The 27,323-nt window shown below is 35.6% G+C and overlaps 1 protein-coding gene across 1 annotated transcript in view; it reads left to right on the top strand.

Annotated features, from left to right (window-relative positions):
* Positions 1-27,323, top strand: part of ADGRA3 (adhesion G protein-coupled receptor A3) — a 58,002-nt gene that overhangs the window by 5,429 nt on the left and 25,250 nt on the right. The window contains exons 2-8 of the mRNA XM_087736367.1: positions 9,716-9,787; positions 16,654-16,725; positions 18,082-18,153; positions 19,100-19,171; positions 20,753-20,913; positions 21,590-21,803; positions 22,776-22,940. Coding sequence (XP_087592493.1) covers positions 9,716-9,787; positions 16,654-16,725; positions 18,082-18,153; positions 19,100-19,171; positions 20,753-20,913; positions 21,590-21,803; positions 22,776-22,940 — 828 coding nt within the window. The remainder of the gene's footprint in view (positions 1-9,715; positions 9,788-16,653; positions 16,726-18,081; positions 18,154-19,099; positions 19,172-20,752; positions 20,914-21,589; positions 21,804-22,775; positions 22,941-27,323) is intronic.

Below are 27,323 nucleotides of genomic sequence, written 5' to 3'. Positions count from 1 at the left end.
ATTCTTTTATGATTGTGTAGACTTTTGTGTATATTTGAGTATTGCAGAAAAATTCCGAGGTCACAATTTGAAAAGCGTTTTCTTTTAAATCGCAATATTTTGTTCTACATAAATAACTATTCAACTTTGGAAGACATTGTGTTATGTTGTTAACACATATCCACTGGAATGCCCAGTCAAGTTTGAATAGTGTCCTCTTGTTTCTTTTAGTGTTGCAGTAATGGCTTTAATATACATGGTGGGTTGTAATTGGCATTAGTCTTCATGCAATAATGATTATGTCAACGCATACTGACTTTTTTTAAAGATTATTCTTCTATATAAGCATTTTTAAATTGTTTTAGGTGCCTTTCACAATGAAATTATTGTGCTTTTGATTAAACACATGAAATAATTAGAAATATGGCTTCTGTACCATAGATACAACTGTAGGCAGTTGTTACAAGCCTGGCGTTCGCATTTTGAATGAGCGCTATGTATTGATTACTGCTGAGTTAAAAATAAGGGACAGAAATAAGTTCTGCAAAATTATGGAGAGCAAATTTAAATTTTTGTAATGAGGAGAAATTAATTTTTTTAATTCTCTGAGCCACAATATTAATGTAGAGTTGCCCAATACCTTTATTCCCATGAGGATGTCCATATAAGCAATGCTCCTTATGTGTTCATTAGCCCTTCAGTGAGTATTAAATGTTCAATGCATTATGCTGTATCTAGCCTCAGGAAGAGAGATTTTCATCTTCGGGACTAATACTTTTTTCTTTTATTGTTGTCCTTTATTGATCAGTAGTAGTCCTGTTTTTGTTTCGGTTTGGCAAAACTGCAAAATATTAAAATTTAGAAATTAATGCCAAGAGTTAAAGAAACAGAACTAGAATTTGTGCTGCAGTGATGAAGAATGAATAACTACATGTGTCTGTCTCATTGCTTTTTGCTTGCACTTTGTTCATGTTTCAGAGGCTATTTTTGTAATTTAAAACAAGAATGGAGCTGCAAGATTAGATTTTTCAGAATTTAATGCTTCCCATATGTACTTTGCATGGGCCAGATATGTTGCAGGTTCATGGATTTGTCATTACTGCCTTATTTAGTCTTTATCTTCACCATAATAGTATCTATAGTTTTTGAATCTATACAGTTTAAATGCTTTCTTTGTACCAGTAGTTAATCTGTGAAGATTAAAAACAGTTGAGCATTTCTTTTCATTAGTAATGATAAATTGTTTTAAGTTTAAGAGCTTCAGAGAAGATAAAGTATGTTTTTGTGAGTTTTGCTTTCTGCAGTGGGATAATGAATTTTAAATATTAATTTGTAAAATCTTAATCTATTAAATATCGTTAGTCTTTAACACAGTAAATAGGTGAGAATTTTATTTTCACCTTTGGATTTCACTGTTCAGCTGTTTAGCACCGAAAACTGCAATGTCTTGCTGCCGTTAGAGTGCTACAATGGGACAGATCATATCTATTAATTACTGTTCATGTGCATTACTGTGTTGTGACTCCTCCTTTGGTAATGATGCAGGGCATGTCCAGTGGTGCTGTACAGCACTGTCCTACAAATCTCCAAGCTGCCTTAGAGCGAATGGGATGTCAGTGCACTGCAGTGCAGAGCTGCTAGGTCCCAAAGTAGCACAGTTGCCTTGGTGGTGCGTGTGGTGCAAGCTAGTCAGCCAGTTTTGGCAGGGCTGCGGAGTTGTCGCTTTTGGAGTAGGAACTTAACCTTTTTGGCAAGGCAGACCAACTAAGAGTGTTTTTGGGGAAACAAACCCCAAAGAAACCAAACATAATAAATGCAAATTGATTAAAGACATTTAGGAAATAGGCAGCTTATAATTCCGCAACTCTGTCTGTCTGCACTGGACACTGTTCTAGGATTCATCCAGGCAAGTCTCCAGAATTACAGCTCTAGGTAGCTGTGGGCTGTGCCGTCTTCAGGTGCTGTGTCTAAGAGTACAGTCTGTGTCCTCTGCTAGGTCAGTTCAATCTAGGGAAAAAAAGATGCTTTGAGGTAGAGGGAGGGAAGTTTGGGTCTAGATAGGGAGTAAAGAAAGTCAGGGAGATTGGATTAAAAGGCAGAAACTACTACTGGGAGTTGGGTAGGGGTTGAGATGGGAGGGAGGGTTTCTTTGAATGGATGTGTTGGTTATGGAGGTGGGAAATCAGAAGGACTTTAGAGGGAAAGAAGGCAGAGCAGATAAGGTGCTGAGGGGTGAGTGTAACTGGCTTAGCGAGAGGTGGGCAAGAATTCTTGGAAATTCGGCAGCTGCCCACAAAATCAGTAAAAGCAGGATTAGTGACTGGATGTCAGTAGAAGATGGCTCATATAAGGAAGTGGTAGTGCTATAACACGGTCTGGGTAAACTCTTCTGGTATTGTCCACATGATGTGCTATTTCCATCTGAGGAGCTGAACAGAAAGGTTTATTTCTGTCAGATACAAGAACTTGTTAGTTGCCCATGTTGTTATAGAATAAGTTTTACCTTGAAACTTAGTATCAGTCAAAGTTTGCAAGTTAAGCTCAGATTTCTGAAAGCATCCTGCAACATCCCAAACAACTGATTCTAATACCTCGAACTGTTGTTTTAGGATAACAGCCTCTGGTGTTAACAGGAATTTAAACCAGTTCTCAAAATTGTGTGTCGATGGGCTCATTTAAATTTCTGGGGGTTGCAGTGAGCTGACCTTACAGCTCTGTGCTGGAGAAGGGGGGTCCCCTTCCACCCTCTCTTCCTGCTTCTGACACAGGGATGATCAGGAATGAGGACAGGGGAAAGGAGATCTCCTGCTCTGAGTGCGGAAAGTTACATCCACATCCAGCTGCTGGTAAAACTGTAGCCTGAACTGGAGCTGGCGTGTTTGTACCTTCACCTCCCAGTCTCTTGCTGTGTGTGTGGTTCGTTCCTCACCCCCACCCCTCCCACCCCTTTGCTGCTCTACTAACATTTGTCTGGCTCCATGCCTAGTCAGTTCAGGGAGCTAAACTGTCCAAAAACTGTTGACTTCTGTAGGATTAGGATAGCAACTTCTGTGAAAATGTTTTTGTGTGCCCGCAGTTGACAGGAAGTGCTTGCTAATGCGTCTAGACAAAGCACTTTCTAGAGAGCACATATACCTGATAGGAAATGTAAATACATGTGAGACTGGGTGTGACACCATATGCTGTAATTAATGCTACTGTGATATGACACATAGAATGTATTGGCCGTAACAGCTTGAGTTAGAAGAGTCTGGCTAGGCATCTGTGTGTGTGCAGTATTTCCTGTGAAGCAAGTTACTCTCTGGCATGTGTGTGTGGAGGTTGGAGGGGTAGGGTAAACTTGCACTAAACTGCGAGTGAGTGAGAATCCTAAAACGTGTACATCTGGTGGATGAGAAGTGGGAAACTCCAGAGGGAGCAGAAGGGAGGAGAGTAAGACGGAAGGGTTGCTACAGAAAAAGTCAATCATCATCTCTTAAACTAATGCAGATGCTACAGATAAGGGCTACAGATGATAACGGGCGGGGGGGGGTGCGGGGAGAGAACTTGGAGAGAGCTTCCCAGAATGTAACGGGTGCAAGGGTTAGGCTACCAGTGCTTTTGGTTAGCTTTAGAAACGGCAACTCTTAATATTGTTTAACAATCTTAATATTGTTTAATGTGCATAATAATGAAATAGCACAGGAAATCTTTTATCTGTTACAAACTTCTATTTTGCAAATGTTTCATTGCTAAGCTTCCTCAATTATAATGTTTTTGTTAAATTGGAAAATACTGTCTCCTTTTGTTAGGGGCTTTGGAAAGATTCATAGTTCTTTCTCTGTATATAGCTTGTGGAGTGTTTTCATTTCAGGGTTACGTTTAATCAAGTACTGTTCATGTTCTGCTCAGTCCATTACTTAGGTTTCTTTCCCTTTGACACCAGTAATGCAGTAGAAGGCAAAATACTAACTGTTGAAAAATATTGGTTTTATATCCTTGTTAAATCACAGCTTCTACAAGATAAACTTTGAAAAATGTATTTCTTTTTGCATGTTCATGGCTTTCAGCAGAAAGCATTTTTCTTGGTTGTACAGATGGTTATTTTAGTCCAATTTTTGCTGGTGGCCGCTTTCCCAGTCCTTAGAGTATACAGCCATCATCATGAAATGATCTGATTTATTTTCTATTTCCTGGCTCTCTATTTGAGTCTCTTAAAAGGTGTTCTGGAAGCTACTTCAGCATTCAGTTAAAAGTAACAGTCTCCCAGTCTTCGTACAGGCTTCTTGGAGGCCATTTTGACTATTTTGTAATCATGTTAATGGATGTGTGTGTATTTTAATAGTATTCTATGAAAGGATTCATTTGTGAAGTTTGGAGATGCATTCTAAATTCCTGTCTAGTTTACAGCTGACAAGCCAAAATTGTTTTACAGAACAAAACTTCTTTCACTTAGTGCTTATCACCTTATTCTAATGGTAAAAACAAATCAAATTCCGCTCTCCCCCCCCCCCCCCCCCGCTGTATCAAAAAGAAAACGATGATTACAGCACCTTTAGTATCTGTTGCTAAAACTATAGTACAAAGGACAGACTTTGGGTTTGACTGCATAATTATGTTTTGCATGCTAGCAGCTGGGCATCTATTGCTGAAGTTCTCACCAATAAGTTAAAGCCAGAGTTGAGTTTCTTTGCAGAGTTTTGCCAAATTCTTCTGCCACTTTATGGAGCAAAATGGAAATAGGGCTTTCAGATCCAAGCTATGTTCAACAAAGGAACATTTCAGTAATGTTCTTGGAATGGGTGAAAAGCTGGGGTGGTTTTTGTGTGTGTGTTTTTTTTGGGGGGGGAGGGGGGTGTTGGTATTTTTTATCTCGAGGTGTGTTGTTTCAGATCACCTCTTTGTCTCTACAGCCATTCTGCTCAGTCAAAGGAGAGGGAAATATGTTGCTTTAAGGTGACTTGAGACATTGTCCATAATGCTTTCTAGAACCTACTTTTCAGCTGCCTTTTCTTCCAAGTTTTTTTTGTGTTAATTCCTGTAGCAGTGAGTGTGTTTGCATGCAGTAGTTCCATATTTTATTTTCTGTTATGTAATTGTTGGAGAAGCAAAATGCATTTGTTCCAACCAGGTATTGTTGATCATTTAAGAGGGGAAAAAAAAAAAATATTGGATCTGGAGCTTGTAAGACATACGGAGCAACAATGACATTGGGCTAGGGAAGCCCCTTCATGAAATCTCCAGGTATATAATTTATGTTGCAAAGTTACTTCTTAAAGAAGAGTTGAACAAGATGGGGATGAGTGGAGATCTGCAGCTCTTTGCCATTTTCCCTTTAAACTTCTTAATGATGGAAAAGTTTGCCTATTTTCAGAATTACTTGCATCTTAGGAAAAACTATGGTCTTAAACTAGTAACTTAGAATTATTATTGACCACAAATAATTTTCTGTGTCTAAGTGGTACATAATAGTCCATCATTTCACTGTACATTAATGCACAGAAATTGTGAAAGTGACTATAAAACGTGTACTTTGAGGTGAATGCTTTATCGTGTTTTGTCTTCTTATGCCACATCCCTTAACACTTTAAATAATGTATAGACTAAATATATTAATAGCAAGTTTTAAACTGCATTTTTTTTAAAGATTACACTTACAACATTTTTAAGTGTGATGAAATGTCTTTGGTTATATGGAGTGTTGTAAAATCTATCATTTATTGTACTAAACCTTTATGGTTGAGCAACTAACAGCTTCTGCAGAGAAAATACTAAATCAGGCTGACTTTAATTTGTACATCACACTCCAGAGAGAAATTTACCTAGTGCACAGATATTCAAGGCTTCTACTTTAGGCCTGTTATTTTATAGGCAATGTCAGAAAACTAATTTTTTTTTTTTTTTTTTACAAAACTGTAATTTTTATTTAGTTTAAATTTAGTTCAGTCAGTTATAGCTACTTTTGAAGTGGTTTCTGCTCCATTTTGAATATCTCCTTTTTCTGGAAAAAGTGCAGGTAAAATAAATAAATCTTAAGATGAAGTCAGTTATAACTAAAATACAAATTATTTCTGTGCTACCAAAGATCATAGTTTGCTTGCTTCTGTTGACTTGATGTTTTCTGAACCTCATGTTTTTTCTTCTTATTTTATCCTTAAGTCTGAAATTCCTCTGGGTTTTTTTCTTGCTGCTGCTGTTAATGCCTTATGTTCAGTTTGCATTAACTATTAATGAGTTTTTTTATAAGCTTCTTCATTAATTTCTTCATATATTTTTATTTTTCTTGTTGCATATGTTCCTGAAACCAGGTTGGTTTGCAGAATGAATCCCATGCCTACCATTTCTACAAATACCACTTACTATTTAGATTGAAACCTTTTTCTCTTTGAGTAGAAGTGAAAGTACTTTCAAAGACTTTAGGATGTGTGATTTTAATGCTTCAGTTAATTTTTTACTAGTTTTGTAGGCATTCCAGGTTGTAGATTTTTTTTTAAATTATTATTATTTATTATTACATTTGCGAAACTTGCAGTCTTGCAAATGTGTATTCTGGTTTTCTGTTACATGTTGGGCCTTCCTTTATGCAAAGACTCATTGAAGTACATGTAGATTTCTGAAGAGTACCTGAGCTTCCTTGATCTGTACATCTGTTTTTAAAAAAATACTGTGTTTCATTTGTTTCGTCACCTAGGTTATCACAACTGCAGCCAAGGACCAGTTTTCCTTCTTTTCTTCCTGTAAGGTGGCTTAATGTATCTGACTCTAGAACTGTATTTTCAGAAGAGCAAATTTCCTTAGCTGACACTCTAGTGGATGTTACAGGCATTATAGGCACATAAACCAGCAAATTCTCAGTATACTTTTAAGAATTTTTTTCTCATCCTTTCCACCATTCCTGTGATCAGTCTTCACCTGGGACTGTGTAGCGTACTATGTTGATCATGCTTTTGTGGTTGACATATAAATTAATCTCTTGGAGGATGCCTTGGGGAAATGTGTAGTTTAATGTTCATTGCTTATAGAGCAGTGGGCACCAGGGATGACTTGAGATGAGCTGCAGAAATACATGGTATGACCGTAAGGGGAGGAGAAGGAAAGGGATCTCCTCTTTTTAGCATCAGAACTGTTACTTTGGTTGAATGATTTAATCTTAACTTCAGGAATTTTCAAACCTTCTGTCTGTCAGATTGGAAATTGAAAGATTTTCAAATACTTTTTTCAGCTGTCTTGATTCTGTGTATGTGAGATTGAGAGTGACTCAAAGCCAGAGCTTTGAAACAAAAAATTGCCTGCCCTGTGTTTGTCTAAACCACAGAGGCTTGAGGCAATCTTTGAGAAACGTGGAGAAGAAAACTACTTAGCGTAATATATGGTTGTGTCAAAATGACGCTGTCTTCATAGATTGGTGTTTCTGTATTTTAGTTTTATCTTATTCATGATGTGTTTTGAAGTACTAATCCTTGTCATTAGATAATAAATTTTATGCATTGGAGGAAAGAGGGGGGTGTATGTGTGTTTGGTTTATGGCTATTGTAAAGGGTATCTGAAAGATGTAGTAGACTGGAAAGAAATCTCCTAGCGGCAGTTGCAAGTGCAGAAGTAGTTATCCAGCCTCAAGATATAATTGGTGTAAGTGAAGAAGTGCACGGACATGTTGGATCTGCAGGATGCATTTGATAGAGGACCTGTCTGAAATTGAAGTGACTGTAGCAGAAGTTGTGGAACAAACTGACAGAGTGAATAAATTTCCAGGACAGGATGGTGTGCACTGGAAAGCTTTTAGAAGAACTCGGGGATGAAAAAGTCAAATGATGAATGTCTGAAGTCTTGCTTAGAATGAACTTTATTTTGAGGACTGGAGGTATGACAAACACTGATTTTTATAAGCACATCAGTAGTTTAGGGGAACTACATGGTTCCAAGTCTGATTTTTGTGTTGAACAAATCAGTGGAATTTATAATAAATATATTGGATACATGGATAAATAGAGAGCGATGTACTTTAGAAAATTTATATCTCCTGTAATGGGAAACTCTTCCCGAGAAACCTTTGGACTTCTTCAGAACCAGCAAAATATTTACAAGGATGATCCAGTTGATATAATGAGACATAGATGCTTTTCCAAAAGGCATCTCTCAGTCCCTTGCCAAAGGCATTTGATGAAAATAGTATGTCAGGCTAAAATGGAAAATCATTGCATTAACAGCTGACTTGCTGAAGGATAATAAGTGGATGTGGAAGTAAATGGTTAGCCTTCTCAGTGGAATGGAGTCTTAGAGATCTGTAACGCACAACGTATTTCTTAATGACCTGTAAAACAATGTGAGTAGGGGGTTGACAGTTTGGTGAGTTGCTTGATGTAATAAGGATGAGGGTAAAGTGAAGAATTTTGGAAGAAGCTTATGAAACTAATAATTGGGCAATAAAATGGCAGAAGCAGCACATTGTAGAAAAATTAAAATTGTATTGGGGATGACGACAATTCTGTCTTTGTATATAAGAAGATGGGCACTGAGCTGACCAGAAATCTTCAGTTCTTTGTACAAGTTGTAAAGGCAGATCAGATGTTCAGAGTTGCTAGGATAACAGTAGGAAACAAAACAGAACATCATTATCCTACTACGTAGATTGTGACTTGTCTGTGTGTTGAATACTATTTCAGTTCTGGTGGTCTTACCTCAGAATTTTTTGAGTGTAATAAAGCTGGAGAGAGCTCAGAAATTAAGGCGTCACAAAATGACTTTTGTGTGAAAGTAAAACACGAATCTTCCATCTCGCAAGAGGACATCTAGGTTTCTACATAACTACATGTGGTAAAGAGAGGGTAGCTAGGGATTGATTACTGCTTGTTTCAGTGTAAGAAGTGGGGAGCATCAAACAAAACTAATGAATGAGATGAGGCATTCTTTATGCTTTGTATTGCAAAACCTTTCCTAAGGAGTGTTGTGGATGCCAAAATTTTATGTGAATCAAAAGGAAAATAGTCTTTTTTTGTGACAGAGAAACATGTAGCTGTATAGAAAGTAAGTCCTTCTAAGCTAGGAAGCATCCAGCTATACAAGGGATTTCCTGACCTGAGGATAATTTGCATCTACAGACAGCTGTGATTGGAGAATGGGGTACTTAGCTAGATGGGCCCGATCCAGTTATTCATGTGGAAGATGGAACTTGAGGTTGTGTGGTCCTTTAAGAGAAGAAGGGATAGATAGAAGTAAAGGAGTGCTTGTTGATCTTATTTGCAGATGTCTTAAAAAGGTTGCATTGAAGAGAAGGATGAATGTACGAAGGAAGGCTGGGAAAGGTGGCACAACATGGGAGAAGTGAGTGTGTGCGAGTAGCTGAGGGTGGCAGCAGAGGAAATGGGAGACAGGCGATATGCTGTGTAGTTTTGAAAACCAAAATGGGTATAGAAGAACAGAATATTGAATGTGTAGATTGGTTGTTTAATATTTTGTTTTTCCATCATGCCAGTTCTGGTGTTTTATTATCATAATCCTATATGGGTTTGCTTTCTTTCATATGTTAATTATGTAAGCTTGCGTGGTACTTAGGGCACATAACATAGAAAATCCTCTTTTTTTTTTTTCTTCATAATATTTAAGCAGTGCTGTTATATACACCTCAGACAATGAGTTAGGCATTGTAGTTTGACATAAAGGCTGTTAAACAAAAAGATTTACACCAGAAGTGTAAGCTTCAGCAAATAATTTTGTTACCAAATTTCTAATATATTGTTCTGTCCTTTTTTGTTTACAGGATTCTGAGTAACAATAAAATAACAGAGTTGAAGAATGGTTCCTTCTCTGGATTAAACCTTCTTGAAAGATTGTAAGCACTTCTTAAAAAGCTATTTTCACTTTAAAAATTAAGTGATATACTGTTTGTTTCATTAATAATTCTGAGAACAAAATGTCTTATTTAAAAGATGTGTTGTTACTTTATTTTGATGTCATTTTTTGTGATTGAAGAGTTAACATAGTTAAGCATTCTTTTTGTGAATATGAATGTCATGTAACAGCATAAAGGGATAATCTCACCTGCGGGTGAGATTAGGGCAGTTTCAGTGGGAAGTTCACTGGAATGCCATGATGACTGGATTTGCTTTGTTGTTGGTCTCGTAATATGAAAATTTATGTTGTAAAGAAAATTATTTTTTTAATTTCTTATGAAGTGTCAAGCCCTTTATCAAGCAATTGTAAAGTATATTTGTAGGGGAGGCGGATATATTAAAGCCTATATATTAGATATATTAGAGGCTAGATACATTTTAAGTTTGTTGTTGACATTTATTTTAAGTTTTGCTGCTTACTTTAGAACTTTGGTATATACCGAATGCATGGAGGAAAAATGGGAGTGAGTCTGATGGGGAGTAACTTCTTTGACACTTTTTGCTTCCTGTTTTCACTTTCCTTTCAGATGATGTATCACCTATGGGATAAAAAGAAGCATTGTAGCTTCTGTTACAGTCAGCTTTTTTCCAGCTGGTAGAAGGTCAGGATTGGCAGGTTGATCTACCTGGGAGCAAGCAGAAACTTTAGAGATAAGGATTTTTCTAGGCCATTTGACTGGGAAAGTAGCCAGTTTCATAATCGTCTCGCATCATCTAGGAAGGGTTCCAAAGGACTTTTGGCTTCAGGGGACTAAAAGTATTTTATTCTTCCTCTAAAACTTGAAGGCTGCAATCCCGGTCACCTGGTCTAAATAAATTCAGACACTTCCACCAGATGAGCTTTACTGTAGAAATAAGCCATTGTGCCAAAGCAGCAAGGTTATCAGCAGTGATGGCATTCTAGATCTTCACACGTTATTTTGGCGTCCTTGCTCTAGGTAATAAAGGCATCTGCTGACAGTTGTTATTTGTTGTAACTCATTACAACTTTCAGACAGGAAATACTTGAAACTCTAATTAGTTTGAGATGATCATTTACATTTGCTCTATGAATCCAAATCTTAATTTTCTTTAAAATTATAAGAACTCAGCTTCCTTCCATTTAACTCCTGTCATTTGTAAGGAGTGTTTAGGTTATTTTAATATCTTCTTTCATGAAAAGGAAAAGGAAGCAGTAAGTAAGGCATCATGTTTCGAGCATTTAAAGTGATCTAGGATAGCAGTATTTTAGATAGTATAGTGGTCTCATCTGAATGAGATAACACACTTTATCTGTACTGGTGTAGGAGTTAATACTTCAACAAATGATTGTTAATGGTCAGGTGTCTTCATCATAAAGGAAGGGATAAATACCATGATACAGTAGTCATTAATGACCATCTCTATTTTTTTTTTGTGTGTGTGCAAGACTTATTTAAAAAAAAATTATTTAGCCACAGTAAAAGTAAGCTTTTCTGCTTTAAATGCTCTTGTGACCTTGGACAGAAGCTACTCTCGTAATTAAAATTTTTCAAACTTAAATGGTCAATAGTAAAAGTGTTCCTTAGTGTTCACTGTAATAACTTATATGCCTTTAAAATTGCACTTTTTTGAAAGTTTCTTGTTTATTTTTATTACTACTCATACTCCCCCTTGTTTCCTTATGAGTGTTTTCTTTCTTTGTAGATATGCTCTTTTCCCCGCTTTTAATTTAGAGATGAAATGGAGATAAAAGAAATAAATTCAGTCAGCATTTAGGTAGTTAATTCAGACAGTAGCATTGTGACTTAACATTGCTGCTTGCCAGGAGAGATTTTGTATGCATTTAATGCTTGTTTGTTCATTCCTTGTAATGTTATACTTCATAGCAAATATTTTTACCTTTTCTCCTTAATGTTTTTTGGATAGAGTTTAGATGTATAGATATATTTAACCAAAGCCTTTAAAAAATAAACTAGTATGTCAGGAACATGTTCCTGCATAATAATTGTTTTTACTTGCATTTTAACCAGTATTTGGAATCCTGAAATACAGATTCACAACTTCATAATTCATTTGTTAACACACTAAACTTGTTTTCTCCTGTTTAGTTCTTGGACATCTTAATGAAAATTTACATATTTTTAAATGGTTTCTGTTATTTTTTCAGTTCTTCAGATAAACTTGGGCATATGGTATCTATAGCTGGCAATTGTTGTCCTTTAGGCTATTGTTTTGCTGAAACATGTTTGACCTCATCCTCATCTGACAATTCTTCACTGTTACTATTGAAAGGGAGAGTTTGTTTTATTTGTTGCTTGTATGCCCCAAAACTATGGGGAAGTACATTAAAACTGGCCCCGAGTAGGAATTTCAAATCTGTTTAATAATTATGTTAATTTATGAAAATGTAGAATTTGGTAATGCATTATTTTGTAAACAGGGGGATAAGATTACCAAAATAAGAGTTTTGTTTTACTGGAGAGTGAAATGTTTGTTAATTAGAGTGGAAATTGACTATGCTACGTCTACATCTACTCTTATAGGAAAAAATTCATGCAAATAATAGCTGAATAACATTAAGCAGGTCAAAGATTTTTACTGCCATAAACAGTAATTAAAGTGTCTGTACAAAAAGATGTTAAATATTTTAATCTCCACTGACTTTGTTAATGCTATGTTTTGCTATGAATTTTCTGCAGTTTAAATGTTGAAGTAACTTCTTGCACAACTAATTTGTGACAGATAATTTTTCATCTAGTAGATACTTGACTTTATATAGCATTATTCAAAGTCCAGCAACTTAGAAGCAAACTGCTGTCTTCCGTCTGGAAGCTAGCTAATGCTGCCTGATTTTTGTGAGGATAAGGAAGATTACTTTATGTATTTATAAAGTACTATTTTTCATTGTACATGAGGGAGAGAGGAGGAAGAGACAGGCATGGAATTCGGTAAAGATATTTAGATAGCAAAAGCAGGGTTTGATATTTATTGAACTGTAAATAATGACAAGGGTTTACCAATGTATTTTTAGGATATACTAATACACCTTTGAAAAGGGAAAATATGCAGTGTGAAGAGAGTGTTATTTGTAGACAGTCTCATTTTTTTTCTCCTATTTTTACAGCACCAATCTATAGATATATGGATGCCTTAAATAAAAATAGGAGCATCTAATACTTTTTCAGACAGTAGCAATTTCTGATTTTAATTCTTGTGACAGTGCAGCAGAGCATGTGAAAAGATGGACCTGAGTTCTCTAGTGGTGGACCTGAAATTTTCTTTTTTTTTTTTTTTTTTTTTTTAAGTCTTTAAAAGTGATTGGAAAGTGTCAGTATTTCTTGTTTGAATATTACTGAGCAGAGAAGCAGTTTTTTGAATATTCAGGAAGTTGTTTTCTGCTCTAACTTTAGTTCTGGTTTTGGTTCTGGAAGTTCCATCTCTGTTATCTGTGGCTCTTTTAGGAGAAGACTGAGTATGTTAGGCTAACAAGATATTTATTTTCACCATCCTCACCTGCTTCTCAGGTAATTTCTGAAAGATGAGTGGTGAGGGGTGGTGAAATGCGCTTCTGGTCTCTGCTGAAAAAATCTGTGCTGTGAAATTGAATGCTTTGGAGTATTCTGAACTGTTGCAAGTATAGAAATTACTTGAAGGAAATAAAAAGGTTTTCTGGTCTTGGTTCTAGCTTTTGTTTCATTTGCAGAAGTGTGGTAGTCTCAAGCACATATATATATATTTAACTTTTTTGTATTACATCTTCAAGAAATTTTGACTATTGTAGTTCATCAATGCATGTCATGGGTGATGTGATGGGGTAAGCAGAACACAATGATCCAAGTTGCTGTTGATTTCTTTAGCTGCAAGGGGATGTCAAAAGCATATGTAAGAGCTTTTCAAAAAGTCAAGAGATGATTTTTTTTTTTAGTAACAACTTTATAATTTCCATTTGGAAAATGTCCAAGTCTCAGAAGTGTTTATGGTCTTCTCTTTCATGGTTCCTTATGAACCTGGATGCTCCAGTTGCTTTCTATTCTTGTATTACTCTAATATCATTGAAATCAGTGATAGATTTGAGCCAGTTTTCCTTTGCTAGAGAGTGTTACTTCAACGTGGTGAAACAGCTCCAGCAGCACTTGATCATTATACACAGTTTGAATATGGTGACCTGAAAGCAGAATTCTACATCTGAGACCCACATGCAATAAAGTATTGGGCTTTCAGTTATCAACAGTTTTGGTCGTACCCTAAATATTTGGTACACTGGTGGTGAAAACTGAAAATAAATAGAGCCTGCTTTGTTTTAGGGAGAAGGCCTATGTATGTATAGGATAGAATTTGAATCATACACAGTGAGTGATGAGGAAACATAAAAATTGTTTAATCGGTCATAACCACTTATTGGATCTGCCTGCATGAAGTCTATACCCTGTAGAGCTGTGGGAGGGATAGGCTGACTTTATGTAATGCTTAACCTATTTTTGTAATTTCTTTGTCGTTTTACCCCATTTCCTTTTTGGAAAGGCATTTCATTTAGTAAGAGTCCATGGTGGCTAATGCGTTTCTTGTCTGACATTCATTTTCAAGTTCTGATCGGGGAAAAAAAGATAGTTTATTCAATGGTAGTTGAGAGAGCTAAATAATATATATGTGTCAGTATGTATATATATGCATCGTTTGTGCCTGCAGGATGCTTTAGTAATAGTTAAGGCATCTTCATTGTGCTGAGACAGAAAGCAGGAAATTATGAGTAATACGTATACATACTCAAAAATTACTTCTGTATGAATATGTGCGCTTTTAAGTCAGACAACTGGCCACTGAAACATCTCATTATAAATTCTAATTAAATGAAAGGATTTTGGTTTTTTGCATGACAAATCATAGTTACATTTATGTATTATTTCATTAAGATATTTTTCTTATCCTAACAAGATAACATTAGGTGTGGTTGTCAGGCTCTTAAAAATGTTTTTGCCTGTTGGTAAGTTGCTATTTGCCCACTTAATCATGGATTTGAAAAAGGGCTGTTCCAATTGGACATAAAATTCTTCATAATGAGAATGGTTAAATGGTTAGAGAGTTGGGTGATGAGATGGTGAAATTTGCGTCCTTTGAGGTTTTCGGGACTTCACTGGACATAACAGTGGGGCAGTTGATCTGATTTAGTTGTGCTTTGAGACAGAAGTTGGACTACATGGGGCAGGTGTAACATTACCCTAACTGAAACCCTCTTGTCATGTATTTCTTTTGGACAGATTTTCTTTTATTTGGACAAATAAGTATCTATAAGTATATCCTGTTGGTTGAGCTTTGCCGAAGAAAAATGATTAAAATCAGCAGCTGAGTAAATTCCTGTTGCTAAAAAGCAGTAGTTTGTATAAATGTACAAAGTGTTAGAAACAACAAGAACTTTAAAGCCAAACACAACTTTCTAATGAGATTGTCTCCCCCACCTCCCTTTTATGTGATACATTTAATACATTTAGTATTCTCAGGTTTGTCATGGTCTCGGTACTGGGTTTATAAGCCTACCGAAAGAGTTCTTCGGGCTCCTGATACTGCTTTGGAAGTAGTTGGCAGTCCCTGCCACCCAACAGGGCAAGAAAATAAAGTTGAGAGAAGTGTATATATGTCATAGTTTTATTGAAAATTAATTTACTGTACTGCAAGGTGAATTTAAAGTATTTAAAGTATTTTAAATGTTTATTAGGTATGGTATTGAAGCATGATCCATGTGCCATGACACATTCTGTTGTACCATGATTTGTTAATCTGGCTGCAGGAAATGCTATTGTGAAATCTTGGGATGAATTTATATTTTTGCTCATGCATATCTGTGTGATGGTAGATGTAATCCTCTTGTACTGTTCTCTTTTGGGCAGAATTATTAATGTTGTAGTAGATTTAGGAGATGTTTTTTCTACTCTTGCTTACTAAAACATTGCTTTTAATTTAAATTACTAATTGTCTTTTCAAATGCAGAATGTTCCCATATTACCAAGGAATGAGAAATTTTCCTTGTAGTAATAAGTGCCTGCAAAGTTTCAGATAACAGTATAGTAAAAATCTTGGATGAATAAGGAGGCAGAAATAATTTTAGCATTCATGCAGTGATAAAAGTCTGTTCAAAACTGTAGATGCTGGCAGATGCTTTCTGTGACCTTTCAAATTAAGCTGTATCTGCAAAATATCTCAAGTTGGGAGTTAAAACTCCTATATCACTTATAAAAATTAATAAAGCAGTTTAATGACATGGTTACTTTACATTTCTTCTTACAATCTCCTGTTCTGGAAACTGAAGGTTTAAAAATCTGTGCTCTTGAGTTTTTTCACCAGCTTTATTTAGGATTCTCAGCCAGGGCTTTGCTTTTGTGCCAGTAACATTGGTGGAAACTTTCAATGTTGTGTCTTTGGTGTATTTTTAGGATCTTGTTTTGCTTCTTTTGGTAGATGTTGGGCACTACTGAAGTATTTAAAACGGGGTAGGCTGTAGAAGACTGTGCTAAACAGTATTATACTGTGTAATGAGCAAGTGTTACACCCTGAACAGCTGTAAGCTACTTGGACACTGTGGCAAAGTATTTTTGACTCTATACCCTTTCATCTGATAAGAACTGATAGAATATTTAAAGGAATACACATGCCGTTTATATTCCTCTTTCTAGTCAAAATACAGATTTTCAAATTTTGAAAGATACTATGTTAGAGAAAGTAGAAATGTGTTGTGTGGTGTTTTTGGGCAGTTTTCAAACAAGTTGAGACAAGTTAAATATATCTTTATACATGTTTATCTGTTTTAAGGGATAGTTTGCAGTAAGTATAATGTCTTAATTTTTCTCTGCAGGGATCTTAAGAACAACCTTATAAGTACTATAGATCCAGGAGCTTTTCTGGGGCTTTCATCTCTGAAAAGACTGTAAGTAGTATATCTAGCTAGTCAGTTTAAACAAAAAAAAAAAAACCAAACAAACCCTGAGAGCGGAGTAAGTCTTAGGTTTAGACTGGAAATTTAGACAGCAAAACTATTATATATTAAAAGTTGAATATGTACATGCTGTCTAAATTTATACACACACACATATATATGAATGTATAAAACAAAGTCTGCTTTCAGTCTTATGACTGAAGAACATCCACTGCTTGTGGCTTGGCAGTCCCACTTGTTCTTATTGACAGTCTCTTATGTTATTCTTCCCTTTTTGTATTTTGGTGACTTGAAATATCACTGGGTGAATGTTCATTCAGAACTTTGATGCCATCAGGTCTTGCTTTGTTAAAAGTTAAACTCCTCATGATTTTTTTTTTTTTTTCCTAAAGGGCATAGTAGAACACAGTCCCTTGTTATTAATACTACACTGAAGTTACAGCGCTGTTAATGCTGCTTTATTGAAGGTTGTGCCAACATTCCCATTAACACATTTTTTGGGATTTATACCTTGGCTGTAAAAAATTGTGTCCCAGATGAAACTTGAAAACCAAGACCTCAGCATGATGGCCTTTTTTTTTTTTTCCATTTCTTTTTTTCTTTTTCTTTTTTTTTAAAAAGCTCTTTAGATTTTTGGACTATCTGGGACAGCTTTTAGTGATTTCAGTGCCACCCTCCCCAGCCTTTAGTCAGCATACAGCTTTCCCTCTTCAATTTTTGTAGTATATATGTTTATTTGTCACTGATCAGATGATCTGGCTCTCTTAAAAGAGATTTTGTTGGTAATTGCACTTTTGAAAACCTTAAAAATAAAGCTGAAGAACCAGTTATGGACCATTACTACTTGCAAGCTTAATTTTTATTCCTTTAAGAATTTTTGGCAATTCGATTTAAGACCTACATTGTAAAATATATAATATTTAAATATTTATGCAAGTATAAATATAGAAGTGGTCCTACTCATGTACAATAAATGCACTAGAATAGGTCTCTGGCAGGTCAAAAAATAAAGTGATGTAGCACATGTGACGAACATACTGTACAAATACGAAAATTTACTTTGTAGAGATGTAAGCCAAGCCTGTTCTAAGGGGACTTACTGGTCAGGCTAGGCTCATTGAACTGTATAGGGGCAAACCATTATTACTTTAGAAATGGAATAGGACTGTATGTGCATGTGTGTACACCCATATAGCAGTACCTTTTGGGTTTTGCTGAAAAAGACTAAATGTATATATGGTGCAATCTGTTACTCATGAATTTTAGTTGAAATATTTCTGTTTGCAGACTGTATGTCATTTGGAAATAAACCAGTTTATTCCAATTTTTGCTTTTTTCTTTTTATAGAGACTTAACTAATAACAGAATAGGCTGTCTGAATGCAGATATATTTAGAGGACTTGTAAATCTTATTAGATTGTAAGTACAATTTTGTTGTATATAATTTCACTTCTTAAGTTTTAGTCTTAGTTAACTTTAGTTAACTTTGGTTAACCTTCTTTGTTTCAATGGGAGTAGTTTGTTTTAAGTGTGCGCTTGAAAGAGATGTAGTGCGACTGTGATTGTGGCTTGTTACTCAGTAGGAAGCTTAAAAAAAACCCAAGGTGGGGTGGGGGGTGTGGTGGTGACAACCAAAACCATACTACTCAGTGCTCTGTCCGCTTTGCAACCATTTTCCAGTTTTTTAGAAGGTATGGGAAGGGGGATAAGAGGGGGGGAGAGTAGCAGACTATACAAAATATTTTCCCTAGAAAAATATTTCAGGTTTATAGAATCTTTTAATACCTGTGCTTTCTACCATGGCATCAGTATGGTTGTGTTTTGCTGGCTTTCTTGCATGTTTTGTAGTTCTTCATTTACTTCAAGAAAATAACATGTAAGATTATGGAATGTTTTTTTTGCCCTGGTTGTTTGGTTTTTTACGCAGTGCTTTCACTGATAGGGAGAAAGTGGGATGTATAATATTTTTTAAAAAAATTCTGCTAGATCAAACATGCTTCTTATAGCATGTTAATAGCAACATATAAATTCCCTTTGAACAACGAAGTTAAACTTCTTGAAATGTATGCTCAACATGTGCTAGTTTTGTTGCTTTAAAGGAAAATAAATATTTGCTTTCAGTCCTTGTTCCCAATCTTAAAATTATTCAGCTAAAAAAGAAGTATTGGGGAGCTTTGGGATTTCTGCTAGGCTATCAGACCTGATTCTTATTCTTAGTCTTGTGACCTATGACAGAGTGTCATAATAGTATCTTGTAGGTTTTAAAATAATGTTATCTGCAAGAGGGATTTTATTTTTTTTTTTTTTTATTTCAAATGTCAGTTGCTTGAGCATGAGTTCAAATCATGATACTTTTATTTCTTAGGAATCTTTCTGGAAATCTGTTTTCTACACTTACACAGGGAACGTTTGATCATCTTGGTTCACTAAAATCTCTGTAAGTACTTACTGCATCTAATCTTGATTTGCATGATCATTTGCGTTATTAAGAAAAACTATTTTATATACACTTGTTTGTACTGTAGTTTTGCATTTTTACTTTTAAACCTCATAACAGTCATTTCTTTATCTGAATAAATGCATGGAAAATGTATGTACAGATATTCAGATGTTTATATAACTTCCTTCAAAAGATGCTCAGTATTACAGTTCTGGGAGAACAAAGCTATATTGGCATCTGGGCTTCTGAAAGTTTCATTCTATATGCATCGTTTGTTACTTTATATTAAATAGCACTTTACACCCTTTTTAACAAAGGGAAGAAATGCTTTTAGGGAAGATCTTAGTCCTTGAAGAATGGTATAGTTTTGTTACACGTAACAGTGGGTACATCTCCACCTCATGTTATTTTTCTCTCCTTTAATTTCATGAGTTGTAATCTTGTGTAAGGAAGAAAACAAATGAAAAAAAATTATCAGTGCTGATGATTAGCTTGCATTTTTCCCTGGTAGTCATGACAGTTGGCTCACTGTACTGGGACTTTCTCAAAAGTTCTGGCTTCTGGCTTTGACACCAAGTTAACTTCTTGTTTATAAAGGCAAATGTTTCTTTCCCTCCTCCAGCTTCTTTTAATTGCTCATAAGTTGTTATTCCTGGTATTTTAATTGTGTACATAAAGGATGCTGTCCAAGAACACCACAGGTCTGACGAGAATCTGGATATAACCGTTGCTATTAAAAATGTGTGTGTCTGGAGGAATTCCTGTGAACAAAGACCAAATGGAGTTTCACAGGAATGTTGAGTTAGTGTTTGAAGTGTTCTGCCTGTGATGTTGTGTTATCCTCTAGACATTTGCAAAAAGAAAAATAAATTATGTTTTCACTAGAGGTAACAAACAGTGTAGACACAGCGATATGTTTTGATACATTTTTAACTTCTTAAACAGATAAAATATTTGTGTTCTCTTTTAATTTAGCTGACTACAACAGACACCTATGGGGGGATTTGATACCTCTTTTTAGTAGAAAGTATTAAATTATAAGAGACTACTTTATGAATCAAAGAAAAGCCTTATATGACTTTCATATAAAGCAGAATAAAACTATCATTAAAATTGTGCGAATAGTGGTTCTGAAAAGAGGAACAGGTGAGAGGCTATTTTGATATTTCTGTTGATTTTACTGTTAAAGCATTTGATTGCTAAAGTGAAGCAGTGAAGTGTGTTCTTAAGTTATGGTGAAGCATATTCAAGTAATTCCTTGTTATTGCTCACTTAAATGATGTAAGCTTCCTCCATGAGAGAAATTACTAGAAACTTTTTCATGTGCAGGTATTAGATGTTGCTCATATTTATGGAGAGGATTCCTTTTGACGGAGAGTGTGTGCTTTTGTTCTCAGACCAGAGGATTAGAGTATCTTCCAGTACTTAGTGGTAGGCAACTCTGCTGTATTCTGGGATTTGACTGCTTGTTGTCTGTGTATCTGTGACAATGAGAAGCATTGTACAGCTGTTCATGTCAAGCTTTCAGACCTTTGAGCGTTGCATTTTGTCACTGTGAATACCTATTTTGTGTTGCAGAGAATTTCAGACTGATTATCTTCTTTGCGATTGCAACATACTGTGGATGCATCAGTGGTTAAAAGAAAGAAATATAACTGTACGTGAAACTAAATGCGCCTATCCCAAGTCACTTCAGTCACAGACAGTGACTGGTGTTAAACAGGAGCTTCTGACCTGCGGTAAGCACTCCTGACAACTGATACTTATTTTCTAACGCATTCCATATTCTGTTAATATTAGTGAACAGACTTTTCTTGCTTTGTTTTGTTTCCCTGAAATTCAGCACTTACATGATAGTGGTAATAGTGATTTGTTTTCAAAGGCTGATGTGTAGTCATGATTCAGTGTTGTTTGTTTTGGAAATAAATAATAAATAAATCGGTGATTGTGGATGTTAGTCTAGAAACTAAGGATGAGTACCACTCTCTGGAGAGAAACTCCTTTTTTCCTGCTAATCCATGTTTTTTACAGATTTTTACCTAAACTTCACAAGAGGAATCGGAAACTGATAATTTTTTTCCAAAGTATCTGTCTGACTTCAGGTGCACAAATCATTCCAAGCCCAAATTTCTGAAGTTAAAAGGTCTTCATTTTATGACTTACTTCCCTACATGGTGATTCTATTGTTGATTAGCCGCTGCCTTGTGATGAAACCGTGACCAAGTTGCTTAACTTTTGTTGTATTAGAGTTATTCCATCTGTCAAAAAAAAAAAGTATTTGTGATTTTGAAATATTAATAGTGAGAAATTGTGAAGAATATCAATAATTGATACTCAGTGTATTTTTCTCCTTCTGAAAATTGTGTATATAACATATTCTTGCTATTAATTGTGCTTTTATTTCTTAAATTCTAGAACCGCCGCTTGAATTACCATCTTTCTATATGACTCCATCTCACCGTCAGGTTGTCTTTGAAGGAGATAGTCTACCCTTCCAATGTATGGCTTCGTATATTGATCAAGACATGCAAGTCTTGTGGTATCAGGATGGAAAGATAGTGGAAACTGATGAGTCCCAGGGTATTTTTGTTGAAAAAAACATGATTCATAACTGCTCACTGATTGCAAGGTGAATCCATACAGAGAAAATGTATTTCCCACTTCTTATTTTCTGCTCTGGTTTAGTGACTATTTCCATAAAAAATGGAAGGAGATATTTTCTCATATCCTCGCTGAGTGAACATATGTAGATGGAAACTTCCCAAGCAGGGAAGTAGTCTGTAACTTCACACATCTCTTAAATTACCTGGGTTTGGTCACTGTTGCTATCAAGTTTGAAGAGGGAGGTCTAGAGATTTGATTAGTGAAACCCACCTCTTAAAACAGGGTTAGCTAGAGCAGGTTGCCCAGGACGGGTGCAGTTGGGTTTCAGTTATCTCCAAGGACTACCCGGTGCAGTTCATGTAAACTATGTTTATGGTAGGGTACATTTGTTCTCTTGGAACATTAAAATTATGAAAACAAGCCATTTAAGTGAGCTACTCAGGGATTCTTTCCTGTTCCTTTTGAGCACACCACAGTTGGTAATATTGAAGTTCTCCAGCAGAGATCTATGAGTATAATTTGTTTTGCCTGCAGCAGATATTTGACTCACTCAGCATCTACAGAGTGGTTATATATCCTGTAATTGTATTAGTAAATTAGGGATTCTGACTTTATCACAAATTATGCATTTGGGAAGCTATTTTAGTTTGGCCTTTCTGGAACAACTATAAAAATTTTGTGTTGAAGAGAAATAACAACACTTAGGGAATTTGGACTTCTCAACTCTTCTTTCTAAAATCAAGGAACTTTTTTTCTCATGGCTGTTCTTTTTTTTTCCTACCTTGGCAAAATTGAGAGCTAGAAGAATAGTAAATATTTCTCTGTTAATTACAGTACATTGATTCCTAGATAGCTCTAGCTTTGTAAGATCACTCAGTTGTGTGTAACCGGTTGTTTCTTCCATTGTTGTTTTGTATTTTAGTCATCTTTTGGTAAAAGCTTATATAACTTTTATTGCAAGACTGTTGGGTTTTATTTGTTTATTTTATCTTCCCAGTGCACTGACAATCTCAAACATTCAGGCTGGCTCCACAGGAAACTGGGGCTGCCATGTACAAACCAGACGTGGGAATAACACAAGGACAGTAGACATTGTGGTGCTAGAAAGTTCTGCGCAGTACTGCCCTCCAGAGAGGGTTGTGAACAATAAAGGGGATTTCAGGTTGGTAACCTCAAGTTTTTTTCGGAGAAAAGAAGAGTGCATTTAATTTTATTTTTAACTAAGGTATTATGCTTTAAAGGCACCTGTGTGGATGTTCGTTTGTAAATGGTGTGTGTAATAGTTTTTTAACTGTTCTAAATTAGTATGTGTTGAAAGAATTGCACACAACTATACCATGAAATGTTAAACTTTGAGCCTGTTAACTCGCATCTTTGGAAAAGATGGAAAGTGAGCTATGATATTTGAAATATATAAATGAAATTATTCAAATAGAACAAAACTTTTTAGATTATCTCTAAGTTAGAGTTAGACTGCGTATGGACGGGGGGCTTTCCACCAGGTTATTCTGTTTCTAAAACCCTCCTGCTCCCATATGACAAAATCACTATATGAGAAACATGTAATATAGTTTGGGTCCCCCCCATGAGTATTACAGTAAATAATATGAATGGTCGTTCCTTGAATGATTGTTGGGACTGTAGTGGTAGCTCTGATGTTCCATTGTGTTGGGTATTGCAGAGTATTTTATCTTTTGTTCTTACCTCTTCACCTGTTTTCCCTTTTCTGATCTTTCTGCTGCTGGTCACTCTAACAACACGTTACTCCTGGAGGTGCCAGCTGTAACAGATAGCTTCTGTATAGATTCTCTATGTGTAAGGTAATTCCCTTTATAACTACTCTGTATTGTACCTCCCTGCAGTAACTCCTACTGAGAATTAGTGTATGTCATAGCATATGTTTTCACTACGGTTTGTAGGTTTTCTTAATGTTGTAATAACTGTGCTTACCCACTCATTTATTTTCACTTTTCTTATGCTGTTTGGCTATGTTGATCTTGTGCTTGATCTTTTGTTTACATTTATAAACTTTTCTTCCTTTCCCTGTGTACATTAGAGTTCTTTAAAATCGTCGTCTTTCTATACAGCTAATCTAAGGCCATAAATCTTTTATTTTAAGAAATGAAAAGTAAGTTAAAGCATGTTGCTGGGACATAGTTTTTGAGGGGAGAGAAGACAAGCTTTCAAGTGCAGAAGGCCTTCTCCAGTTATAGCAAAAATTCGGGTAAAGTCCTGGCTAAGAACATTTGTTCTGAGTTCATTTTCTTTATGTTCATCAGTTGGACAATTTCAGAAGAAGGGTAGCTGGTGTCTGAGTATGAGGAACTATTAGTAAGCAAAGTAGTGTTAAGATCACTTGCTGCACAGAGGCAATTTGGAACTACTGAAGAGCTTCACCTTCACATTGTAAGGAAGTATTTATATAAGAAACTTTGTGCATATCCTCTTTTTGCACTGTGGTGGTTTCAACTGCAGGGGTGAGCATTACATTAGGAAATGAGAACTTCTTGCTTAAGATAAAAGGTGAAGAAAGTCAAACAAATGCATGATGTATTCATCAAAGAACACGTCTATTTAAATCACTTATGCATTTTTTTAATGGTACAAGTGTGAATCATTCTTCTTTGATTTGCCATTAGAGGTGAAAACAGATGGTAAAGGCTTATTTCAAAGTGTTTTCCATTAAATTAACCTGTGCTGTTCAGTGACTGTTCAGTGTAATAGGATTTACCCCCTCTGGAATTCAGTAGAAAGAAATAAGATTTCAGGAAATGTTCAGCTTATCAAAAAGTTCACTATGTCTGGGTTTACTATAACAGACTTCCATTTGTAGTTTAGGTAGAGTAATAATAGAGAGTAATTTTTCACCTTTGAGACCATATGGAAATAAGGCTTTGACTAGTGAGAAAATGGTTCTGAGCAGATGGCTGTAAATGATCCTAGGTGAATTTGATTTTATAGTTTTTTAGCTGGAACTAGTTAGTCATTTTAGCTTGGAAGCTGTTTCAAAACTGGCATCTAGATTTTTATCCTTTCAGAGATGGGATGGCGAAGTGTAGCGAAGGCGGATGTTTGTCTTCAGTGTCTTTGGCTCAGTAATAGTAGTTTAGCATGAGTTTATAAAAATTAGGCAATAAACTGTCTTCATCATGGAATCTTTTTTTTTTTAATTTAGATATTCTTTTAAGTCTTACTCTGATAATATCCCTGAATACGTTACAATCCATGACTAAATTGAAAATACAGTTTGCATGTTAAAATGTAACCTAATGCTTCTGCTTCAGTAAATCCTTCAACTGTTGTGTTTAGAATAATTTTATGCTGGTAGTTGATGGAATTCTTTCTTAAATATAAGAATTATCCTTTTGAAAACTGTTACTGGGTATAATTAATCTTAAAATTGTAATTGTCATGCTGAATTTAGAGAATTACTAAGATGTAGCAAGAAAAAAAAGTTAGACTACCTGTAAGCTAATGAAATTATGATATAAAAATTCATTGTAACTGAAAGTTATTGTTGGTTTAAAGAAATGAATGCTTTCAAAACAGAATTAATATGCATGAAGGGAAGGATTCTTTTATAATCTCATGGTCTGGCTTTTTTTTCCTGAAATGAAATTACAGTACTTAAATGTAAATGAGCCATCTTTTCCCCCACAGCTGTCTACTCTCATGTATATGTGATAAATTTTGAGCACCTAATTATAAACAGTGATGAAATAAGAGTGTTAATACAGTCCAAATTTGCACTTCTGCTAGCAGTGAAAAACTGTGAAAGATATTCAAGCTTAGACTCACAAGAAATTATGAATGCAGCCAAAGTTACGTAGCCTTTGATTGCATGGTGAGAATTTCATGTCATTAGTCACCTTTTGAGCCTGCTGGAGGGATGTCCTCTCTGGCTTCATGGAAAGTGGAGAGTGCCTCCTCAGCTCATCTCATACAGGTCTTGGGAAGAAACAGTTCGTGGCTGAGAATGGTCCAGTTTAACATTCACTTAGCAAAAACAGGAAATAAGGGAAGTGTAGTTACAACTGGAATCAGTTCCCCTATCTCGTTTACCATTGGTTTGTAAAGAAACTTATACCTGCACAAGGGGTGTTGTGAATGGGAGAGGAAAGAGGGTAAGGGACACTGTTGCCCACGAAGCGCTTCTTTTAGTGACACTGCACATTTGTGTTGGTTTTGTGTATGTGAAATTATGGCAGAAAGCTGGGAGTTTTAAATTGCCCACCTTTTATGTCTGGTTTAGTAGAAAGCTTTCTAAATCATTAGATTAATACTATTTATTAGCAAAATGTTTCTGTAGATACCTGAATTTGTTATAAAGATAGCACAGACTATATGACTATTTGGCATTGCTAGGATTCTTTTGAGAAGATCATGGTAAAAGATGATAAAATGCTGTGTAGGTAGATGAATGAAAAGTAAATGCAGTAGGAATAAAGGGACAGCAACAAAAGGGAAAGAGATGGATTAAAAAAAACAGAGGAAGTAGAGAGAAGAACAGGGAGAGAAGGTAAATAATCTTGTGGTAATCTAATAACCTTTGAAGTAGTGTTAAGCACTGAAACTGTCACTTTTTTCTATTTGATGGCTACAGAAGTTCCAGAAGAGAGATATATATATATATATATAGCTTAGAAATTATACTTGTTTAAAAATGTAGTAATTAAAGCTCTCCTGAAAAACGTGTTTTTCATTTGAGTCCTAGTGTTTCACGCTGGTTTCTCTTTTTCCAGTTCTTCAGCACTAGGTGTGTGTGAATAGTGAGGAAAGGAATGGCACATGCCATTTTTCAGTGAAAACATTTGTCTTGGAAGTTGTGTCATACAACATCTGTCAGGACTGCAGGGCTTAAATTATCCTAAGGCCTGTAAGGTGATACATTCAGTCAAAACTGAGCTGACCACACTTTAACTTAATGCTGTGGAAAAATACAACTTTTAGAAAACTGTCTGTGAAGACAGAGACAAATATCCCTTTCAAAGTGGTATCTTTGATGTGGAAACGTAATACAAAAATTTCAATGTGGATGTTGTTGAAATTGTTTTGGAAATGATATTTTGGCACTCCAGTGTCAGTGTTTCTGGAAACCTGACTCTCTTTATTCTGGAAGCTGAGGTTTGGGTGTATTATGCAAGGTATTTGTGGGCCTGCATGTCTTCTAACGGCTGTGCTGCTGGTTTATTAGTTGTCCTCATCTGCCTGTTTTCTTTTTGGCTTCATTCTCTGAGAGCTCATTATGTATCTATAAGAAGTGGGAGCATAAGAGTAGCTCATCTTTGTATTTGTTTTTCCCCAATCTGTGTTGATTGGACTTTATTTTAATTTGTCCATACAGAAATTTCAGAGACGTATCTAAGTTTGCATGTATTGTATCCTCTTATCCCTTCTTCCCTTCCCAGCAGATCCATAACTTGCTCTGTCCATGGTCAGAGTTGGCCAGACATGATCCAAAGTGATGTTTTTGTTAGCTTGCTGCGGTGCATGAAATGCTGCACTAATGCCACTACTGGGATTGCAGCAATTCACAAAGGCTGTT

This window comes from Nipponia nippon, unplaced genomic scaffold (genome assembly GCF_047370975.1).
Source record: "Nipponia nippon isolate SJK-2023a ecotype South Korea unplaced genomic scaffold, ASM4737097v1 scaffold_6, whole genome shotgun sequence".
NCBI classification, from domain to species: domain Eukaryota; kingdom Metazoa; phylum Chordata; class Aves; order Pelecaniformes; family Threskiornithidae; genus Nipponia; species Nipponia nippon.
Note: the sequence above shows the minus strand (reverse complement) of the source record. Positions and strands in the feature narration are given on the sequence as shown.